Genomic DNA, 25,030 nt, shown 5'->3' on the forward strand with positions numbered 1-25,030 from the left:
ATACTGTAAATACAGGGCTTAGCACAATGCCAAACAGATATCAGCACTCAGTAAATGCCAGCTATTATAATTATTGTACAAGATCTAAGTATATATGTGATAATATACTCACTTTATAATACAAATAACTACCTTAAAAAAGTATGTTATTAACACTATCTTTATTTTAAAATCACTACCTATTTGACCTGAAATGCAGGACAAGAAGGATGATTTATAGTATTAATTCATCCTGCCACATTTCTAATCAGCTTTACACATCAGATAGATGGAGTTTAGGGGTACCCTGGAAAAGAGACCTGAAGGTTAATGTGTACATCTACATGCTTCAGAGCATAAGCAAATTACTGGTTGGTCATATCAAGGTGAAACACCATGGAATGAACCTACTATGACCACACCTCTATTTGAAGGCTACCTAGGAAAAAAATTAGATTGAAGCACAGCTATTTTAAATAAGAGTGGAAGTGATTAATTACTTTTTACTGTCATTCAACAGACTGTCACCTAGGTAGTAACCTCAGTTCTTCAATTCCCATAAATTTAATAGAGGTCACATTATGGCCTACTTGGCTGGAAAGCACTGCTTCTGAAACCCTGATGGTACTCTTAAGTCCGCTGATGTGTGAACATAATTATCTGCATCTCTTAGCTTCACATACTCCATCCCTCCCATGGAGACACTTCAGTAGATCCATGTGGCACTGTGTAGAAAGTTACAAGTGATGAGCTCTCTGATTCATGCCTCTTTCATGCAACAAGATGACAGAAAATTTAAAACCAATGGATGTTTTTCTACAGGGTATATGTTCTTTACAATCTGTTAAGGGAATATAAAAAGATATTTATAAAATTGAAAACTACTAGTTATGAAACCCTTTTAGTCTGAACATTTAGTTTGGTATTTAAAAATATAGTTTAAAGATCTCATTGAAAAATTCATTGGTAAGGATGATGGTTAGTTGTTGTGTCTAATGAACATCCCACCATATATATTAACCCATGTGAAGAAATTTCAGAAAAAGTAGGATAACTGCAAAGATCTGAGTAACACCAGATGAAATTTCCAAAAAACAAAGTCCCAAGGAAGAACAAATTGAAAAATTAGATTATTAGCTATATCTATTGCATGCCTAATTCTGAGACACTGGCCTTTTGCAACTAGAATGCAGCAATCCCCGGCTTTATTCAAGGACTCATTTCTGGGCTCTCAGTGTTATTTCATTACCTAATTTTGCTACTTGTATCACTTTTTATATTTATGCATAGAATGTTAATCCTTACAGATTAACTATGTAATAAAAATTGACAAGCAGCAATTGACCCAGCAAGCCCACAAGGGGGCGATGCTCTGCCCATCTGTGGCTGCTGTTCAAACTGGGAAATAAAAATTGACAAGCAGCAATTTACTTCACCTTGAGATATGAAGTTGAAGGTGCGGTGAAAGAAAGAGCAGTGAACTCTGGAGGATGAGGTTTGTTTGTTAGAGTTTAGTATTTTTCATTTTCAATTCTCCTGGCAAAAAAAGTTCTCTATGCAAGCTATAAAAACACTGAGGTGAGCTGCAAGAAGAACCAAGAAGACACCACCAACCCAATCTCTAGTAAACACTGGGCATAGACCAGTCTCTTTCACGAACACAGGCACTTAAAAAGATCCTACATGGTGAAAAAAAAAAAAGGAAGCATAAATCTCATGTGGAATCCAGAAGCCACATTTTCAACAACAACCAAAAATAAATCATTGTAAGTTGTAATGAGAAGGTCTACTGAAAGTCTAACAGAGCTACTAGGTACTAAGATTTAAATAAAAATTTAAGATACAATATTTTAGAATTATGAGTTTGATGTAGATTAAAGAAAACTTTCTATTTAAAAAATTAATTCTAGCCCTGGATGGTTGGCTCAGCAATAGAGTGTTGGCCCAGCTTTTGAAAGTTCCGGGTTGGATTCCCAATCAGGGCACATAGGAGAAGCAACCATATTCTTCCCCACCCTTCCCCTTTCTATTTCTCCCCTCCCCTCCTGCAACTATGGCTTAAATGGTTCAGCAATTTGGCCTTGGGCACTGTTGAGGATGGCTCCATGGCCTCGCCTCAGGTGCAGAAATGACTCCATTCTGAGCAATGGAACAGCAGCCCCAGATGGGCAGAGCATCGCCCCCTAGTGGGCTTGCTGGGTGAATCTGGCTGGGGTGCATGCAAGAGTCTGTCTCTCTGCCTCCCTGTCTCCTCACCTCTCACTTAAACCTCTCACTTAATAAAAATAAATAAATAAAAAATAAAACAAAAAATTAGTTCTAGCCTATGCTAGATAGTAACTGGAGCTAATCATCAGACATTCTTAGACAAAGGTTTTACTACCTACCAAATGGAGCAAATTGTTTTAAGCTACTTCATTGAGATACTAAGAAGTTAAGTGTAATTTTATGCACAAAAGTTTCTTAGAAATTATGAAAATTAATACGTCTTCAATATCTTTTATTTCTTAGAGATTTTCCCTCACATTTTATTTTATTTTATTACTTCCTGATTCATTATTGCTTCTAGTTTAAAATTTATTCTGTAATTTAATTTTAACTTCTTTATAATTTTTGTTATTTTCTTCTATTTCTTAATATCACTGTTTTCAAAATAACCAAAAGAATATTGTCTTTTCATGTTTGTGATTTTAAAATTTTTTAATTTTAATTTAAGAGAACATCTTTAGGATTAAGTGTTGAGCTTTCTAATTTCTCCATCTTTGGCTTCAATTCTTCCATATTGGCTTAATTCTCAGACAGCAATTTTTCCCCTATAGCAAAGAATGGCCCCTCAACACTAAGTTTCTGTTATTATAACATCCATGCTTTGAAAAAGGCTACCACATCAGGTAAAGGTAGTTCTCTTAAAGAGTTCAATTTGATAGAATGAGGAAAGACATGCAGAACATACCTAAACATCAGCCTTCCATGGCTAAGCTCATGGAAATTAGCAAGAAAAATAAAAAGAAATAGAAGACAAATGTTAAAGGATATGAGCAGGTAATTCATAAAGGATGAAATATAAATGAATAGCAAATAGAAAAAAAGAGGTCTAGTATTACAAGTAATTAAGGCAAGCACATGTTAAAGTTTTAAAGAATAATAGTAAACCCGTACTTTCTTAAATAGCTTTTGGCAAAAGAGATAAAAATAAAAGCTATGAATATTTTTTAATAAAACACAGAAGTATACCACATCTTACATATATAAGAAAAACTAAAATAAATGAGCTAAGTATTCAATTAAAGATATTAGTAGATCCACAGGGAATGGGGGTGGGTAAGGAAAGCAAAAGGCAAAAAATAACAAGGCCAGCATAAAAATCAAAAGACTAGTGAAACTGGTCATTTCCTAAGAAAATAGAAATTAACCACACTGATGCAAAACATTGAAAACCTGAATAGGAAAACAATTTTTTTTAAAGCGTGAATGGAGCTGAACTCAAATCTTTTTCAACTGTTTATTTCAAAATGTTTCAGACATCTTTCCAATTTGTTTTATAAAGCTAGCATAAACCTAATACCAAAATATGATAAACATAATTCAAAATAAATTACATATTTGAGAGAAACCTAATTATATCTAAATAAAAATAATTCAATAATATTAGAACAGCCCAGTTTAGAAATGAATAAAATTTATGAACAAACATTATACACATACACATGGCCAATAAACATGTGAGGTTGAACTAGTAATATAGGTAAGGTGAGGTGCTATTTGCCCATCTAATGGCAAAAAAATAAGTAAATTAAACATTGCTAACACCTTGTATGGAGAAGGGAATAGAGAAACAAGAAATTAAACAACTTGGTAAAAGTCTAGAACCCTTTTTGGAGAATACTTTCATGATGTATATTCTAACATATTTTTTTGAATTGTATTGTATACTGCTGACTTGCGATTCCAATATGTAAGAATGCATTATAACAAATAGAATATAGCAGTTTGAAAATGATGAAATGTGTAGGCAAAGATGTGTATACAACAAGGCTGTACTTTGAACACTGTTTATGACATTGAGAGCTTTCAATGGAGAAATTTCTAAGGAAAACATTAAGTGAGGATCTAGTAAAAGTATGCAGTTATTTTAAAATGGTACTCATCTGTATTTGTTAAAATGAAAATGTTAATATATTCAAAGAAATAAACAGTTTACATAATAGTATGGAAAATAATTTTTGTTAATAAAAAGATAGGTAGATGATAGATAGATAGACAGACAGATTTTAACTAGCTAGCTAGCTAGATAGGCAGGTAGAAATGAATAAATAGATATATCCACACCAAAATCTAATAGTGGTCAGTTTTAATAATAGAATTGTAAATATTTATTTTTCCTTATAATTTCTAATTATCTAAATTTTTAGCATTCTAGTAGAGTTCTTTTCATTATCCATGGTGAACTTGTTTTTGTTTGTTTTGTTTTTGTCCTTATCTACTGTGGACTACTTTATTAAATACCAAAAGGAAGAATTACTAGAAAAAAGTAAAGTAAAAAAAAGACAAAATTACAAAACTTAATTTTTTTATTTTAAGATTCAACAGATATATTTTTCTGTTGAATTTCTAAAATGTTTCTAAATGCTTTCTTTCTGTTTATGTACTTATCATGGATCAGTAGTTCATGGAATGAACTGTGTAGCACTGAGGAAGTAATTAAAGACATAGACCAGCAATTTTCAACGGGTGGGCTGCAGCAGACATAATGGTGTGCCATAAAACAATTTAAAGCATACAATATCTAACTATTTAGTTAGGAGTACAGCACTGACCTCTTTTCTTTTATATTAGCAAAAAATGACAATAGCTAATACAACAATAGCCATCTGATGTGAATAAATCAAAAAAATATAACTATTTCTTTTTTTTTTTTTTGCCAGATTGGCAAAAAATATATTTTTTGGTGTGCCATAGAATTTTAGTAATTAGTTTACTAAATGGTATGCCATGAAATGAAAAAGGTTGAAAATCGCTGACATGGACCAGACATCTAAGTATAAATCCTAATTCTTAATTCTGTGGCCTGTGCAGATTACTTAAACTCTCTGGGCAGCAGTTTCTTCTGCAAAATGCATGCTATGGATTGGATGTTTGTGTTCCCCCAAAATTTGTATGTTGAAACAAAATCCCCCCATTAAATGGTATTTTGGTGGGCTTTTTGAAGGTTATTAGGTCATGAAGGGGGATTCCTCATGAATGGGATTAGTGCCTTAAAAAGGAACCCAGTGAGCTTTCTCACTCTCTTTCTGCCATAAATGTTACAAAGAGAATTTAGCAGTCTGCAACCTGAAAAGAAGTCCTTCATAAGCACTTGAACACTTTACCTTATGGCACCCTGATCTTGGACTTCCCAGGCTCCAGAACTGTGAGAGATAAATGCTTGAATTTGAAGCCTTCCACTCTATGGCATTTTGTTGTATCAGTCTGACTGAACTGACTAAGAGAATGGGCATGAAAATAGTGCTTCATATTGTGACCATTAAATGAGTTAACTGACATAGAACATTGCTTGTAACATATTTAATGTTTGCATTTCTTATCACTAGTATTACGTTTATAAGAAGTAGAGTAACCAATGGGGAAAATAAAGCCAATGAGGCAGCAGATAAATTTGAGACACTCTCCTAGAATGCAGAGGCAATAAATAAATAAACAAATAAACAAAAACCTTGGAAAGCTTAAAGAATAGAGATGGAATGTGCAAATTAAGACCTACTTTCTTAATAATAATAAAAAAAACACAGCAGTTGAAATGGGACCGATAATCAAAGGTATAACTGGTGAAAACTTTTCTAAGCTTAAAAATGTCTGAATATGGAAATACAAGAAATACAAAGAACTATCTTTTCAGGCAAAATAGATTAATATAGAACACATTGGAATGCATGGTAATAATTTGAATTACAAGAAGACAGAAAAAAATACTATATGTGAGTGAAAATAAATTTTAACACAAGAAATTCTTTTAAATTATGTCTGATTTTATTTTAAAATGTTTCTTTTTCTGCATGCTTAATACAAGAATATGTATTTACAAAAAATATTACGTCTCAAGAAATGTATACTCAGCCACATTCATTTACATGTGTAACATTAGCAAAAAACATTCTTAACAATGCATAAGCTCAGAAAAGTTACTGTCTCCAGAACCCCTCCTCAAAAATTACTTGGAAATGGGTGCTTGGCAAACTGAAATGCTTAAGAAAAAAATAAGTTATCCAGAAGTCATTATACAAAAAGACTTGCCAACTTTCCTCTGTGAATTTCACTAAACCCAAACCTCATCTCATCACAAACATAATGAGAATAGATGCATCCTTTCACTATGGCTTCTGAATAAAACTTCAGAGCAAAACTCATTATCAGTTATTAACCCCCATTAGAGAAATCAGTCTATAATTTGACAAGAAAAACCTATGAAAAATGTTTTCCCTCAGATAGCACTTAAGTTTTCATCTAAACCCCTGGTTGAAGATGATTATAATTGTGTATTTAAAAGAAAGAGAGAGAGAGAGAAATACAATGAATGACAGCTAAATATTTTTACATTTTATTTAGAAAATTAAATTTAACAGGGTGACATTGATCAATGAGAGTACATAGATTTCAGGTAAATGTTTCTATAGTATTTGAACTGCTGATTATATTGTATACCCATCACTCAAAATAAAATAATTTTCTGTCACCTTATATTTGTCCCTCTTTACACCCTTCCCCCTAACCCCTTCACCAGTCCCCTCCCCTGGTAACCACTTCACTTTTATCTATGTCCATGAGTCTCAGTTTTATGTCCCACCTATGTGTGAAATCATACAGTTCCTAGTTCCTAGCTTTTCCTGATTTACTTATTTCACTCAGTATAATGTTCTCAAGATCCATCCATGTTGTCATAAATGGCACTGTCACCTTTTTTTTGTTTTTAGTGAGAGAGACAGAGACGGAGAAAGAGACAGAGGGACAGATACGGACAGACAGAAAGGAAGGGGAAAAGATGAGAAGCATCAATTCTTAATTGCGGCTCCTTAGTCTCCTTAGTTGTTCATTTTCATATGTGCCTTGATGGGTGGGGGGGACTACAGCAGAGCGAGTGACCCCTTGCTCAAGCCAGCAACCTTGGGCTCAAGCCAGCGACCATGGGGTCATGTCTATGATCTCATGTTCAAGCCAGCGACCCCATGTCCAAGCTGCTGAGCTCATGCTCAAGCCGGATGAGCCGCTCTTAAGCCAATGATATGTCATCATTTCTTATATCTGAGTAGTATTCCATTGTATATATGTACCACATCTTTTTTATCCAGTCCTCTACTGTAGGACACTTTGGTTGTTTCCAGTGATGGGATTCAGCCAGTTTGCACCAGTTCATCAGAACCAATACTTAATTTTTTGTTGATTTCGGTGAACTAGTTGTTAAAATGGCACTTGTAATCAGGGTTCTCTCTAAGGTGGGCGCCTGGGCAGCTGCCCAATGTGGAAATCAAAAATTTACATTCTTTACTCTTTTAAAATGTTCATCTGCACAACAGCGATTTCTAAGTGCCTGTAGTAGTATTCATTCATCCATAAGTAAAAAATATTGAAAGTGAAGACACCAATTGAGAACCAATATGGAAATATCTTAAATAACAGTTTTATTGCTTTTTGTCAGGTATTATTTAATATGTTTTCATTAATATTTTTAAACTCTTCTAATCTAGTTTTGCATGTCTTCTTTATTGTTCTTATTTAAGTATTAAATGCATGAAATAATAAACTACCTTTCGGTATATCATGTTTTTATACTTAAAACAATCATTAGGACAAAGAACTGGTTGTTAAATTATTTGAATCCTACCACTGGTTGTTTCTATGTCTTGGCCACTGTTAACAATGCTGCAGTGAACATGGGAGTGCATGTGTATTAACATACCAATGTTTTTGAGTTTGGGGGTAGATACCCAGTGGAGGAATTGCTGTGTCAAATGGTAAATATTAGCATAATTTTTTTCTTTTACAAAGACAGAGAGAGAGAGTCAGAGAGAGGGACAGATAGGGACAGACAGGAAGGGAGAGAAGCATCAATTCTTCATTGCAGCTCCTTAGTTGTTCATTGATTGCTTTCTCATATGTACCTTGACCGGGGGGTGATAGCAGAGTGAGTGACCTCTTGCTCAAGCCAGTAACCTTGGGTTCAAACCAGCGATGTTGGGGTCATATCTATGATCCCATGCTCAAGCCAGAGACCCAGCGCTCAAGCTGGTGAGCATGCACTCAGGCCTGATGAGCCTGTGCTCAAGCGAGCAACCTCAGGGTTTCAAACCTGGGTCCTCTGCATCTCAGTCTGATAGTCTATCCACTGAGCCACCATCTGGTCAGGCAACATAATTACTTTTTAATTAAACTTTACTTTGAGATCATTGTAATTCATGTGTAGTTGTAATAAATAATACAGAAAGATTCTATGTAGTCTTTATACAGTTTCTTCCAATGGTAAAATCTTGCAAAACTGTAGTACAGTAGCTCCAACTAAATATAGGATGGGAGAAAAGTAAGTTTACAGTTGTGAGTGTGTGAAACAGTTTATTCTTGTATTATTATTTGTTAATTATTATATTAATTTCCATGAACAACTATAAACCTACTTTGCCCGACCCTGTATTAACATTGATGCAATCCACTAATCTTAAATTTCTCCAGCTTTTTATGTACTGTGTGTGTATTTAGTCCTGTTTAGTGTCTAGATATGTAGATTTGTGAATACAGTCACCAAAGTCAAGATACAGTCCAGTTCTATAATTACAAGGATTCCTTCCTGTTGTTCTTTTTACAACCACAACACCCATTCTCTTCATGACCCCTTATAATCACTAATCTGTTTTCTCTCCCTGTAATTTTATCATGTCATTATATAGTATGTAACATTTTGGGATTGGCAAAAACTTTTTCTCTCAGCATAATTCCCTAGAGATTTATTTAAGTTGTTTCATGTATCACTCGTTTGTTCTTTCTTATTGCTGAGTAGTATTCTAGAGTGTGGATGTAGCACAACTTAATCATTTACCCACTGACTGAAGGGCATCTACGGGTTTCTAGTTTGGGGCTCTTATGTATTAAGTTGCTATAAACATTCATATATGGACTTCTGTATGAGCATAAGTCTTCACTTCTTTATAATAAGTACCCAAGAGTGCAATTATTGAGTTGTACCATAGTTACCTGTTTAGTGTTTTAAGAAACTGCCAGTTTTCCCAGTGGCTACAGCAGGGGTCGGGAACCTATGGCTCGCGAGCCAGATGTGGCTCTTTTGATGGCTGCATCTGGCTCACAGACAAATCTTTAATAAAAAAAATAATAACGTTAAAAATATAAAACATTCTCATGTATTACAATCCATTCATTTCCTACCGTTCATGTTCATGGCTGCAGATGACTGGAGCCAATCACAGCTGTCCTCTGGGACAACACCAAATTTTTATTGGATAATGTGTAACGTATACGGGTCATTGTATGGCTCTCACAGAATTACATTTTAAAATATGTGACATTCATAGCTCTTTCAGCCAAAAAGTTTCCCGACCCCTGGGCTACACCATTTTATATTTCTATCTGCAATATGTGTTTGATCCAATTTTTCATCAGTCTCAGCTTTTGGTGCTGTCACTCTTTTTCATTTTAGCCATTCTAATAGGTGTGTGGTGATATCCCATTGTAGTTTTAATTTGCATTTCTAATGACTAATGATGTCAAACAATAAATATTTCAGATATATTTTTATGTCCTATTTACAAGCTGCATGTCCTCTTCAATGAAATATCTATTCATGTCTTCTGCCCATTTTCAAAATAAATTGTTTTAGTGTCTTTTTACTGTTCTTATTCAATTATGGTAAGAAAATATACTCAATAATTTCTATTTTTTTCAATTTGTTGAGGTTTATTTTATGGATCAGAATATGGTTATCAGTAACTTTTCCATAGTGCTTGAAAAAAATATGTATTCTACTGTTGTTGGGTGAAGTACTGTTGTATATGTCAATTACATTGGTTGATTTTGTTATATCTTCTATATCTTTGCTGATTTTCTTTCTAGTATTTCTATCATTTGATAAGAGGGGGATATTGAAATACCCAACTATAATTGTAACAAATATATTTTAATATGTTCTAGATATTTAATTGAAAACATATAGGCCCTGGCCAGTTGGCTCAGCGGTAGAGCGTCGGCCTGGCATGCGGTGGACCCGGGTTCGATTCCCGGCCAGGGCACATAGGAGAAGCGCCCATTTGCTTCTCCACCCCCCCCCCTTCCTCTCTGTCTCTCTCTTCCCCTCCCGCAGCCAAGGCTCCATTGGAGCAAAGATGGCCTGGGCGCTGGGGATGGCTCCTTGGCCTCTGCCCCAGGCGCTAGAGTGGCTCTGGTCACAGCAGAGCAACACCCCGGAGGGGCAGAGCGTCGCCCCTGGTGGGTGTGCCGGGTGGATCCCGGTCGGGCACATGCGGGAGTCTGTCTGTCTTTCCCCGTTTCTAGCTTCAGAAAAATACAAAAAAAAAAAAAAAAAAAAAAGAAAACATATAAAAAGAAACAGAGCATACAAAAAGGATGGCAAAATTACATCAATATATAATTTATTATGATACAAAAACATGAAAAATATAGAACAGTATGCCAAAATTAATGGCAAGTATACATGGTAAGGTTATAAGTAACTTACTCTATCTTTAGATTGTTTATAATTTTCAAAAACAGTATAAAAACCTTAAAAATTACTGGTTGGATGAATAATATATTTTTTATTTTTTTTATTTTTTTTATTTTTACTTATTCATTTTTAGAGAGGAGAGAGAGAGAGAGAGAGAGAGAGAGAGAAAGGGGGAGGAGCTGGAACCACAACTCCCATATGTGCCTTGACCAGGCAAGCCCAGGGTTTCGAACCGGCGACCTCAGCATTTCCAGGTTGACACTTTATCCACTGCACCACCATAGGTCAGGCAATAATATATTTCTTAATTTGTTGATACTTGATAACTCAAACAATGCCATGTGTTCCAAGATTTATTGTTCCCTCTTAGATCTTAAAGGACCACTCAAAATTATGTCCAAGATATATTGTGGGCAAACACTCACCATACAATATTTAATTAAGAGAGAACCTATTAGCAATATCAATTTTGCTAATGATGATCCTAACTTTTAAAAAATAAGTAGTTGTATTTTTAAGAATGAGACCCACAATAATATTTAATATTGATTATTTATGCTATTAGCAAGCTGTATGTTATTTTTATCTGCATTTTAACAAACCTTAAAATTCCACTGTACCACAATTTCTGAAAATAAGTTTGATATTTATTTCTTAAAACTAACAGAATAACCTTAGAAAAAGTGTTTTCTAAAGTATTATCTTTTTATTTTAAGAATATTATCAAATATATTTTGTAAAATATGTATATTTTCTTATTAAATTTTGAGTTTGGATTTTAATTTACTATTGAAATCTCATACACTATCTAACTTCTCATCCAAACAACAACTATATCCACAAGGGTTCACACTGCATTTTCCTTTTAACATTATGCTTCATTCAAAAATATTTTTGGCTTCATTTATAAATAAAAAATTAATGCCTAATATTATTTTTCTTAACTCACAGTCTTCTCACTGATATATCAGGTAGTTTAAAAGTTTCTATTATCTTATCTCCATAACTTATTTCATCAAAGATGTAGTATATAGGTTTAGACAAATATAACAACAGAATAATTCTTGCTACATTTAAACAAATTTATACAACATTGAAGTTTTTCATCTTCTGGAGAATTAACTTCTCAGTCTTTACAAGTATCACTATAGAAATCTTAAAATTCAATAAAATATCTAGACTTCTTTTACAATCTTGATATCAGTACATTGTCTAATTTTACCTTTAAACTTAACACACCACTAGGTGGGACATAAAAGTGAAACTAAGAGACATTGATAAGAGTGTGGTGGTTACGGGGGGAGGGGGGAAAGGAAGAGGGAAAGGGGGAGGGGGAGGGGCACAAAGAAAACTAGATAGAAGGTGACAGAGGACAATCTGACTTTGGGTGATGGGTATGCAAGATAATTGAAAGACAAGATAACCTGGACTTGTTATCTTTGAATATATGTTCCTGATTTATTGATGTCGCCCCATTAAAAATAAAATTAAAATAAATAAATTAATTAATTAATTTAAAAAAACTTAACACACCATATTTCGCCATGTATAAGACACACCCTTTTTGGAAAATTTAGGGTCTAAATACTGGGTGCATCTTATATGGTGGTTGTCGACTTTTTTAACTTGCATTACCCACTTTTTCACGTTTGTTTTTGCACTCATTGTTGAAGACAGTGATTTCTCAACAGACACAGATGAGGACAAGCTAATGGATGTTAGTTTTCACAGTGAAGAGGAGTTAGTTGTATGAATTTTATGATGAATAAAACTTGAGTTCAATAACTTTATGTAATACATTTTCTTTCAAATTTAGGCCACAAAGTTAAGGTGCGTTTTATACATTGGAGCATCTTATACATGTGGAAATATGGTATTTTGTAAATATTTGCCTTAATTGAAAGCTTATTTCAAACATACACCACTTTGACAAATACAAATAATCTTTAATAAAATCAAGAAAATTCTCTATCTTACAATACTTGATTGATCAAACAAGATTACTAATCTATACATAAAGCCTGCCCAGCAGGATGCCTGATTTCCATTTTAATGTGAATTGAAAAATTATCTTTGTCTTTCAGTGCTGTCTTACAAGTTGGTTTCATGAAGTACTCCCTTTACAGTGTTAAGATCAATTTTTGTTTTCTGTCCTTAAATCTCATAGAAGTGGAAAATACTGCGGACAATAGAAGATAAGGCATTTATATTTTACTTTGTTTCAGTATTCATAGACAAAGCCTTTAATATTATTACTCTAAAGATTGGCTTCCTCTTACTATGTAGGATCTGAATGTCCTTATGGAAGCTACTCCCTGACTACTCCCTACAAGGCCCACGTTCATCCCACAATAAGTGTACTTGAGAAAGGAAGCTCATCTGTTCCACCATGATAAAGAGTAACCAGACATGAAGGGTCAATGAATATATACAATGTGTGGCTTGTTTGTTTGTTTCTATATACTTTTACATGAAGAGTCTAAGAGTTTTGAGTATACAAGATTTGAAAAAATAATGCTGATTTTATTTAGAAGATAAAATTAATCAAGTAGGTGTAGAATTTTAATAGTGATATACTAATAAACAAAAAATATATAATTTCTACTCATTTTCTTTTTTTTATTAAGTGAGAGGCAAGAAGGCAGACAGACAGACTTCTACATGTGCCCTGATGGGGATTCAGTCAGCAAGGACCCTATGAGGCAATACTTTGCCCATCTAGGGACACTGTTCTATTGCCCAAGCAACCAAGCCATTTTAGTGCCTGAGGCAAGGCCATGTAGCCATTCCAACACCTGGGGCCAACTTACTCAAACCCTTTGAGCCATAGCTGTGGGAAGAGAATAGAGAGGAGGAGAGAAAGGGGAGGGTTTTGGGAGAGGTAGAGAAGCAGATGATCATTTCTCCTATGTGCCCTGACTGGGAATCAAACCTGAGACTTCCACATGACAGGCTGATGCTCTACCATTGAACCACCATGGCCATGGCCAATTTCTACTCATTTTCTTTTCTACTGATTTGGGCTTCATAAAGAGCTATGCTATCCAAAAAATTTTTTTCAAAAAACTTTGTTCAGGTATTTCTGGGTCCTGTGGTATTAGATTGGTAAAAGAGCAGAGATGCTGTCTCAAGTTGCCATATTTAAACTACAATACTTTCTAAAATTATATTTTAAGGTTGGAATTTGGGAATAGTTACCAAATGTTTGTCTCTTTCTAGACCAATTTCATCAGTAATCTTTATGGAGCATTCAAACTTACATTGACTAAGGTTTTTATGTTGTATCATCCACAAATAGTGTTTGCAGTTTTTTAAAAATAATTGAGAAAAGTGTTTTATAATATGTACAGTGACAATCCTTATCAGAAAATGAATAAAAGTTGAATCTTTTCTCAATGAAACCAAGAGTTGTTTCTTTGAAAAGATAAACAAGATTGACAAACCTTTAACAGAACTCATCAGGAAAAAAAGAGAGGACCCAAATAAATAAAATCAGAAATGAGAGAGGAGAAGTAACAACTAACATCAAAGAAATACAAATGATTGTAAGAAAATATTCTGAACAACTATATGACAACAAATTGGACAATCTGGATGAAACAGAAAATTCCGAGAAACAATCTTCCGAAACTGAATCAAGAAAAATTAGAGAATCTGAATAGACAGATTACATATAGTGAAATTGAAGCAGTAATAAAAAAATAAAATAAAATAAAACCTCCCAGAAAACAGAAGTCCTGGACTGGATGGCTTCACAGGTAAATTTTAACAAAAATTCAAAGAACTAACATCAGTCTTCTCAAACTATTCTAAAGAATTTAAGAGTAAGAAAACTCCCAAACTCATTTTATGAGGCCAGCATTATCCTAATTCTAAAACTAGATAAAGACAGTACAAAGAAAGAAATTATAAGCCAATATTTCTACTAAACATTAGATGCTAAAATCCTCAACAAAATATTAGCAAACTAATCCAGCAATACATTAAAATGATCATACACCATGATCAAGTAGGATTTATTCTGGGGATTCAAGGTTGGTACATTCACAAATCCATATAGGTAATATACCACTAAGCAAAATGAAAGATAAAAATCATAAGATCATATCAATCGATACAGAAAAAGCATTTGATAAAATCTAGCATCTCTTTATGTTAAAAACTTTCCACAAAGTGAGAATACAGGAAATATACCTCAATGTTATAAAGGCCATATATGATAAACCCACAGCTAACATCATACTCAATGTGCAAAAACTACAAGAGTTTCCCTTAACATCAGAAACAAGGCAGAGATATCTGCTATAACAAATTTTATTCAATATAGTATTGGAAGTCTTACAACAGCAATCAGACAAGAAAAAGAAATAAAAGGCATCCAAAGAAAGAAATGAATAATATACAAATAAGTGGAAATATGACGTGTTCATGGATAGAAATAATTAACATCATTAAAATGTTCATATTCCCAAAGTAATTGTATATCCAATGCAATTCCTATCAAAATATCAATGGCATATTTCACAGAACTAGAATAAATATTCCAATAAAAGAGAGGAAACACTCATGGACAGGGACAACAGTGTGGTGACTGCCAGCGGAAGGGGGGGGTTGGAGAGATGAAGGAGGATCTGGGGCAATAAATGAGGTTGGACAAAGATTTGACTTGGGGGGTGAACACACAATACGATGTACAAAGATGTGTTGTAAAATTAGGTACCTGAAACCTGTATAACTTTTTTAACCAGTAGAACCCCAATAAATTCAATTATTTTTAAAAAGTTGAATCTTTTCAAAAGAATACTTTGGAGAGCGGAAAACCTTTATATTTGATCATATATATATATATATATATATATATAGCTCAAATATCTAAAGAGCTTTTGTAATTAGCAAAAAAATAATAATATGTCAATAGACATAGACAAGGAATAGAAAATAGGAATATACATAGAGCAAAATAACCAAAATTTATGGGAAAAGTCCTATCTAATGCAAATTAAATGTAAAATCCATAATTTTTGTCTGGTAATTAGTAATAAAAACCTAGTAAATATTTATTAGCCAAATGAATGAAGTAATATGCTTTACCCATCAAATTGGAAAAGAGTTTTAAAAAATCATAAATTATCAGAATTTACAGGATATGAGCCATAAAATCACGTATCTGCCAATTCAAACTAGGGATGTTAATCATCTAGAGTCTAGATTCTCTCTCAGCTTATACTGTTTTGAATAAAATTAAGAATATAAATACATTTAGAACAGAATATAAACTTTCTCAAATTGCACTAAAAAATAATTTCCAATAATGTTTATGTAAAGAGCAAGCCAATCATGACTTAATCTATAAAAGAAAAATTAAACAATATCATTTAAACAAACAGAATTTAGGATATAAGAAATATAGATGCCTGACCTGTGGTGGCGCAGTGGATAAAGCGTCGACCTGGAAATGCTGAGGTCGCTGGTTCGAAACCCTGGGCTTGCCTGGTCAAGGCACATATGGGAGTTGATGCTTCCAGCTCCTCCCCACCTTCTCTCTCTGTCTCTCTCTCCTCTCTTTTCCTCTCTGTCTCTCTCTCTCTCCCTTTTTCTCTCCTCTCTAAAATGAATAAATTAAAAAAAGTTAAAAAAAATTTATAAAAGTTATATATAGATAAGTATTAACTTCAAAAATTGTTATTCCTGGTGAGAAAATCCACCCATATATATATACAAATGGAGATAGAAAAGAGCAAAGATGCAGATATCCTGAGTAAGGTCACTAAACAAAAGGTGAGGCTTTTCCCTCCCTATCAGCCTGATTTGAAAGAACAGTAGAAAATTCTGAGGGGGAAAAAAAAAGTGCTGATCTATTGTTGTCATATTATTGACACTTCTTAATGTTTGGAGTTCTCAAAAAAAATTTTGTTTTTTTCCTCTACAGTTTATCCATAGTGCTCAGAAACCACTGACTTCCTGGATCTTTTATTAAGAATTCCATATTCTTGCCACGTTTCTCAGATACTGTGGCCTCTGCCAATAAATTTTAATAAATTTTTACGTCTTTTCTTTCAATAACATCCTTGAGAATATGATTCAGACTCAAATTAATCACCAATCTTGTTAATGGTTCCTAGGAGTTTACTTCTGATACTTCTTATTATATTAAATCAAACTTGATAGTATGATAGATCATTACTCAGGTGGGTTTTCATAAAAGCACTGGTATTTAATATGATTTATACCTGGTTTTCTGTTAATATCTTTGCTTACTGTGTGCCCTATTTTTTCAACAGACATTCTTAGAAAATTGCACTCATTTAAAATACTTTAAAAATATTTTACAGAAGCCTTTTACAGTAAAATGTGTTACTTATTTTACATTATAGTCACATAATAGTGAACAGAAACAGTTTAATTTACTATCAAAATATTAATATTTTACTTGTAGTTTGGTAAAAGTATGTGTATATATATATTTTACTTATTTGAAAGATTAATTATTCCCAAGATTATTATGTTATTTAAGATACTGTATTTTTTTAAGCTTTGCAGCAAAGGGGCAGCTCTGGGAAAACCATTTGAAGCATCTGCTGAAGATATAGCTAGCATAGGAAGTTTTATTGAGGCAAAGCTCGTTATATGCTATCTACGGATGAGGAAACCTGACCTTGCTTTGAATCATGCGCACAGGTAAAATAACATTAAAAATTACAAGTAAGTACTATCTATGCCAGTAGAGGATATTATGTGAATTTATATTATCAATGTCCATTCCACTTAAATTTAAAAAAAAAAAAAAACGAAAAAAAATCTTATCACTATTTGATTTATGTAAGCTAGACAGTCACAGAGACCACAAAGGACTTCTCAAAATCTAATGAAAGAAATAGACATAGTCCCTGGCCAGTGGCTCAGTGGATAAAGTTTTGGCTGGGCGTATGGACATCCTGGGTTCAATTTCTGGTCAGAGCACACAGGAGAAGCTACCATCTGTTTATCCCCTACTCCTCTCCCCCTTTTCATCCTCATCCCCTCCTGCACCCAGTGGCTCAATTGGTTTCAGCATGGTTCAGGGCACTGAGGACAGCTCCATTGGAGCAAATTAGCTTCAAGTGCTAAAAATAGCTCAGTATTCAAGCATTAGCCCTAGATGGGGTTGCCAGATGGATCCCAGTCAGGGTACATGTGGGAGTCTGCCTCACTATCTTCCTTCCTCTCACTTAAAAAAAAAGTAAATAAACAAGTAAATAAATAAACAAATGACATAAACAACCATTTCATAATACAGGGCAAAATAAAATGGCAGATAAACTGTAGTAGCAGATTATTGCCAGAAGAAAGGAAGAAGCAAATAAGGTAGGTAAGGGAGGGGATACTGAAGAATGAAAGGACTTTCAAATTTCACAAAATCTGGACAATGGTGGAAGGAAATTTCGACTGTGAAGCAGGTGCAAACATTTGAAAGTTCGTCACTTATTTTTGGTATAATGTAGCCACTCAAAGGTTGCTATGCAGGGTGGGTGAGCTCTACAAAGGTATGAAAAACTTTTCATCTATATTCTTAAAAATTTATTTTTTATATTCCTATTACTTTCAGAACTCTGTATTGTCACATTATCTTGTGACTTCTTAGAATCCTCCAGACCATCTTTTTTTTTCTATAAAAATATTCTTCTCTTTTGGCCTGTTTCTTAAAAGCCTTGCACTTCTTCTCATGGGTAATAATCAGTTTAATCTACAGCAAAAATAAAGTGATTTCATTATGCCTTTCAAGTAACTCTTTCCTAAGGATTATGAACATCTATCCCTCCCTGCCTGACATAGAGCATTTTACCTAGAATATTTGTCTTTTTCATTCTGTGATCTCAAGTCCTATATTCTTTTGTATACTAACAGCAAAACTAATACCAACATGAAAGAAAAGTGCCTTCCTTGTTACTAACCATTAGAAAACATAACTATCAGCCATATTATGACCTATTATATAAGCAGATCTACCAACATGGTAAAAGTCACTTCCAACTCTACATCCCTAAAGATGTTAAAGTTCTACTAAAGATTCTTCACAGCTCCAAGGAGACATCAATCTTGTAGTCTCTTGATTGATAGCAAGAACCAGCAGACAACGAAATCACCTTGAAATTCATAAGATAACTTGTTTGCAAAAAAATTTCTGCTGAAATAAACTGCAGAACATAAGGCAGATTCTCTTTGACACAAAAAGAAAATTTAGCTTTCTGTATTTTCTGGAAACATTTTATGCAGCCATAGTTTTCAAGCCCAATGTCAGGACATATGGCCTGTCCAAGAATTATATCCAATTTCTATTTTAAAAAAACAAGTATTAGAAATGTAACATGAATTTTAGTATATCAAAATATCAGAATTTCTGGCTCATTTGAGTTACTTGTGAGTACATTAGGAAAAATATTTGAAATTGGGACTAGCCCAGAAAATTTATTGGTATATTTAAATATATGTAATAATGAATTGAAATGCACTAAAAGTATTTATATATCTATCACCTTCTCCATGGCTTTTGCTACATGTATAAAGGGCCACCAACATGTCTCACACTTTAAGAAAAATATCTCCTGGATATCAGATGGTTTGATAAATTTTCCAATCATTTATAATAATTAAAGGGTTCCAATTAGTATGGTCAGGTCAAAACTTTATTCAGTCTTACAAAAATAAGGGTAAAGGAGGGATGGATGGTGATGGGAGAGGGATGGTCTCGGGGTGGTGAACACATAATACAATATACAGATGACGTATTATAGAATTGCATACCTAAAACAATTTATTAATCAATATCACCCTAATAAAATCAATAATAAAATAAAATTAAATTAAAATTAAAGATATAAATGCACATGGATAAGAAATTCCAATAAAAGCCAAATATAAAAAATTACCAGTAAATGCTACAATTCCTGAGAATGCAAAGATTACCTTCAATAAATGGACTATTTAGACTTAAAAACTTTTGTTTTAAAACTAACAGTGCTCTTTCAAGACCTTGAAAATTTCCAAGGAGAGAATATATAGTAGTGAATAATAAAATAACCTTCCCTATATACTAGAATTAACTTTGGTATCCTTTTTTTCTATTGTAAAATAATTTTTGCTTTTGTTTATAATGTGAACATTAAGGAAGAAATGCAAATCAATAGAGGTTAAAAAGTCAATTCATACAATTAATAATGCACAAGTGAAATAAATTATTTTGCTAGACTTGTTATGTTACAGAACTGTAGAATTAAGTGCATATGATTCTACTATTAAAATGATTTCAAAGATCTCAGATTTAAAAGCAGATTCTGAAATGCAATCAAAAAATATATTTCTAAATTAATTAATCAAGATATTTAGCTTTAAATTGCTTACAACCATCAGATATACTCTGAATGCAACATGTTGCTTTTGTATTACCACATTGTGATGATTATTACTAATCATGGATGAAAATTAAAATATTTCTTTTTTGCATTTATTTGCATTTGTTGAAGCATCCTTTCTTTAATTTTATGTAAATGTGAAGTCTACTGCATATCTTTTGGAAGTTGCTAACACAAAAATTAGCTTAAGTCATCATGTAATTTTGTTTCTGATTAAAATAAGTGCATGTTGTTTTGTTGTGTAGAAGACTATAAGAATCATAACTTTGGCCCTGGCCGGTTGGCTCAGCAGTAGAACGTCGGCCTGGTGTGAGGGAGTCCCGGGTTTGATTCCCGGCCAGGGCACACAGGAGAAGCGCCCATCTGCTTCTCCACCCCTCCCCCTCTCCTTCATCTCTGTCTCTCTCTTCCCCTCCCGCAGCCAAGGCTCCATTGGAGCAAAGATGGCCTGGGCGCTGAGGGTGGCTCTGTGGCCTCTGCCTCAGGCGCTAGAATGGCTCTGGATGCAACAGAGCGATGCCCCAGAGGGGCAGAGCATCGCCCCCAGTGGGCATGCCGGGTGGATCCCGGTTGGGCGCATGCGGGAGTCTGTCTGACTGCCACCCCGTTTCCAGCTTCAGAAAAATGAAAAAAAAAAAAAAAAGAATCATAACTTTAACTTTACAGTTTTAAGTTCAACAAAGATACATTTTAAAATAATTAGCTTAGTATTGTCATTTAAAAGATGATATTAAGTGATACAAAATCTCTAGAAACAATTATTAACAAAAATATATAAAAATATATTCAAAGTGGCAAACATGGACATCATTTTTTTTACTTCAATCAAAAGTGATACCTAGATTCACCAGTCAAATATGTCAACTCTCTGTTCACTTCATCAAACTAATGTCTTTATCAGTAGATGTTTCTGAACATTCCTAAGATTGATTTCTAATGACTGTTATTAAGAGTAGAAATTCTGCTGTAACTCTTTCCTATCATATAATTACATCTTGATGTCTGTACTTTTAAAGATTCTAATGATGCATGTCACTTTTATGCATATTTCTCATTTTTAGATTTTTGTTTGTTTTTGTTAAAGGATTTTGATGCCACAAGGAGGCAAGCAAGATGAAGTATAAATAGTAAATATGTGGGAAAAATTCTATTTTCAAAATAGTTTTATAGTGGTGGCATCTATATTTTTTGCATTCATTCATTCAACAAATACTTATTGACTTCCTATCAAGAGCCTGTGCTAAACAGTGAGAAGACATTTGTAAACAGGAAATATATGGTATCTATACATAGTAGAAAAGTAGCAAAGTTAAAAAATAAATATTAATAAATCTGTAAGAAAGAGTGTGATAGATGCTATTAAGGAAGGAAATATAGTGGTACCTTGAGGTGCAAACAGACCAACATACAATTTTTTTAAGATATGAGCTACAGCAGTGATGTCAGAGAAATGGCGCCGTGAGGAACCGCTACCGATAAATCTCCCCAAAATTTCAACAAGTTCTTCAACCAGAGACAGAAAAATTTATCCTTGGAGCATCTAGAAGTCCCACATTCTGAAAACAAAGGTATGATTGAGCAAAAAATTAACTAAGTATATAATCAACCCTGAAGGAAATAAGACAGAGAAAGGAACACTCCGCCTTCCTCACTAACCTGAGCAAAGGCTGCTTTCACTTGGGATTGAGAGAGAGTGGGGGCTGAGGGTGTGGAGGCAGCCAGGATGCGGCACAGACTTCCAAGCTGAGGAAAGAGTGTGCCTGCAGCAACCCAGCCAACGTGAGCTAATGCCTGCACTGGACCCCGGCAAAGATGGCAGAGCAGTGGCCGCCATTAGCCCCAATATCCTGGTCGGCGAGCGCAGATAGTGTGCGAGAGGTTCCTCCTAGCGCCCTGGGAGTGGGCACCCATGTTCCCGGACAGAGGGGCAGGGTTAGAGGCCTTCGCGTGAGCTGTGACCAGAATCTTGGTGTAGTCCCTGCACCCTGAGCAGTGGCGTGCGGGGAGTGCACAAAAGCAAACTTCCCTATGCTTGAACTTCTCCGGGAGGGCAGGGTGCCTCACCCAGCCATTCAAGCTAACATCCCCGGGGAGATAAAAATACGAAAGTGTTAGGGGGCGGGGTGTGAAAGCAGCTTGCACTCTGACTCGGGAGCAGATCTACGGATCCAGTCACTGAAATTACCTTAACCAAGAGTCTTATCACCTCCCAACAGACCTATGTGGCTCTAACTGACAAGATTGCTCTTAGTTCAGTGATCTAAGACAAGAGGCATGATATTTTTTAGAGCCTCTTGCTATGCATGTAGGGGTGGGGGCAACTTTTGATTGGCAGAGCTTTCATACTCAGGGCTATATGTTAAAAGAAGGTCTTGGCAGCTTTTAAGACTTCCTGTTCTGCAAGCAGCGACTAGGGATCTTCTCGCCAGTCAAAACAGGTTAGAAAGTGCAAAAAGCCTGGGGGGAGTGGTCCCACAGAGTGCTGAGGCATACTGGACATGCCTGGAGGCACATAGAACGACACCTTGAGAGCAATTGGCTCCCAGCCCCACCTGATTATGCTGACGGCTCTGACTGACAGAGCCTTACCCAGAGCCCTGTGCTGAGTGAGGATTTGCCAGCTCTTTGAGCCTCTTACTCTCCAGGCAGAGGCAGCGGCAACCCCATTGCTGGATCATCAGGCTGCTAATTCAGAAAGGAGAGACTAGGAGAGAGGCTCCGGGAAAACGGACTTTTTCATTGTTGGAGCCTGCAAATGCTAATGAGCCTCAACTGCCAATGAGACTGAAGCCTAATATATGACATCGCCATAGAGACGTATCAACTGCAAATATCTACCTAGTCGTGCCACAGGGGCAGAGCCTGGGGTACAGAGTCGCTGACCAGGAACAGGGAGAGGAAAGAAAAAGGAAGAAGATAGCCTCTCAAAATCAAGAAAAATCCACAGATTTTATAACCTTTTCCATTTTTTTTTTTGTTTCTTTCATCTTATTGTCTTGATTATTTTCTTTTTCTTCCACCTTGGTCCTTTTCTCTGCCCATCTTATTCTTTCCTCTTCTTGAACTATACTACCCATAAGTGTTACATTTCCAATTTTCTTTCTTCCTTTCTCTCTATGAGGGTTTTGGTTGCACTCCAAAACCCTTAACTGTCTCTCTCTCTTTTTGTTCATTTTTCTTCTTTTTCTTTTTTCCTCTTTCTTTTTTTCTCCCTCTATATTAGTTTCTTCTTTTCTCCTTTACTTCTCCTCTCATTCAATCCTCAATCACGAACAAATTATTTTATTTGGGACTCAAATTTTTTCTTTCTGGCACTTTGGGTGCTTTTTACTTTACTTTTTAACTAATTAGCATTCCTCCCAACCCCAGCTCTCTATTCTATCAAGTTTCTGCTCCACTTAATACAATTGTAGTTTTTTAAATTTTGTTTTCTTTTTCCTGTTTTCCTTTTATCCCTCTCATTATATCTCTTAGTCAACCATCACTTACAAGCAAATTATTTTATTCTTGACCCCAATTTATTCCTTTTTTGCATTTTGTGGGTCCCTACCTCCTTTTTTGCCCCTTTATCACTTCTCCCCAACTCAGGCCCTCCATTATATGTAATTTTTGTTCTATTTAGCACAATATAATTCACAGTTCATCACGATTTTTTCTCAAGCAGGAGAGGAGAGGAAGAAAAAAAAAGGGAAATAAATTATCTTTTTTTCTTTTTAAATTTTTTTTTACTTTTCTTTATTTATTCTCATTAGTGTTATCAACAAAACCACCCTCAGATGCCCTTAAAGAAAAGGAAATCGAATATTATGGATACAAAAGACAGAGATGGAGCACAGATAGATGAGGAAAAATCTATGGAGAAAAAATTTAATATATTGGAAATCTTGGACTTAAATGACAGATAATTTAAAATAGAAATCCTTAAAATACTCAGAGATATACAAGAAAACACAGAAAGGCAATTTAGGGAGCTTAGAAAACAACACAACGAACACAAAGAATATATTACCAAGAAAACTGAAACTATAAAAACAAATCAAACAGAGATGAAAAACTCAATTCATGAGCTGATAAATGAGGTAACAAGCTTAGCTAATAGAAATGGCCAGATAGAAGGTAAGATTAGTGAAATAGAAGACAAGCAACTTGAGGCACAACAGAGAGAAGAAGAAAGAGACTCAAAAACTTAAAAAAATGAGAAAGTCCTACAGGAATTGTCTGACTCCATCAAAAAGAATAACATAAGAATAATAGGTATATCAGAGGAAGAAGAGAGAGAAACTGGAATGGAGAACATATTCAAACAAATAATAGAAGAGAACTTCCCAAGCCTGTGAAAAAACTAAAGTCTCAAATTTAAGAAGCAAACAGAAGACCGAGTTTTCTTTACCCCAACAAACCTACTCCAAGGCACATCATAATGAAATTGGCACAAACCAATGACAAAGAAAAAATTCTCAAGGCAGCCAGGGAAAAGAACAATAGAACATATAAAGGAAGGCCTATTAGATAATCATCAGATTTCTCAGCAGAAATTCTACCTTCTAGAAGAGAGTGGACCCCAATATTTAAAGTCCTGAAAGAGAGGAACTTTCAGCCAAGAATACTATACCCATCAAAGCTATTCTTCAAAAATGAAGGAAAAATAAAAACAGATACAGAAAAGATGAGGGAATTTATCATCAGAAAACCCCTACTCCAGGAAATACAAAAGGGGGTTTTCCAACCAGATACAAAGAACAAAACAAAACCACAAGTACAAGCTCCACCAAAAACACAATAAAACCAAATTTAAACTGTGACAACAAAAAAAAGGGGGGGGAGGAGAGAGGACGGAGATTAACAGTAGCAAAAGACGATGGAGTGGAGAAGCACTCATAAAATAGTGTACTACAAAGAACATGGTAGGTATCCTTTTCATTACCTAATGGTAATCACCCTT

General features: G+C 34.5%; 1 protein-coding gene across 1 annotated transcript in view; it reads left to right on the plus strand.

Moving 5' to 3' along the window:
• The window catches only part of SPATA16 (spermatogenesis associated 16), a 287,397-nt gene that overhangs the window by 63,749 nt on the left and 198,618 nt on the right, over positions 1-25,030 (plus strand). The window contains exon 2 of the mRNA XM_066347709.1: positions 17,232-17,377. Coding sequence (XP_066203806.1) covers positions 17,232-17,377 — 146 coding nt within the window. The remainder of the gene's footprint in view (positions 1-17,231; positions 17,378-25,030) is intronic.

Source organism: Saccopteryx leptura, chromosome 8 (genome assembly GCF_036850995.1).
Source record: "Saccopteryx leptura isolate mSacLep1 chromosome 8, mSacLep1_pri_phased_curated, whole genome shotgun sequence".
Classification (NCBI taxonomy): domain Eukaryota; kingdom Metazoa; phylum Chordata; class Mammalia; order Chiroptera; family Emballonuridae; genus Saccopteryx; species Saccopteryx leptura.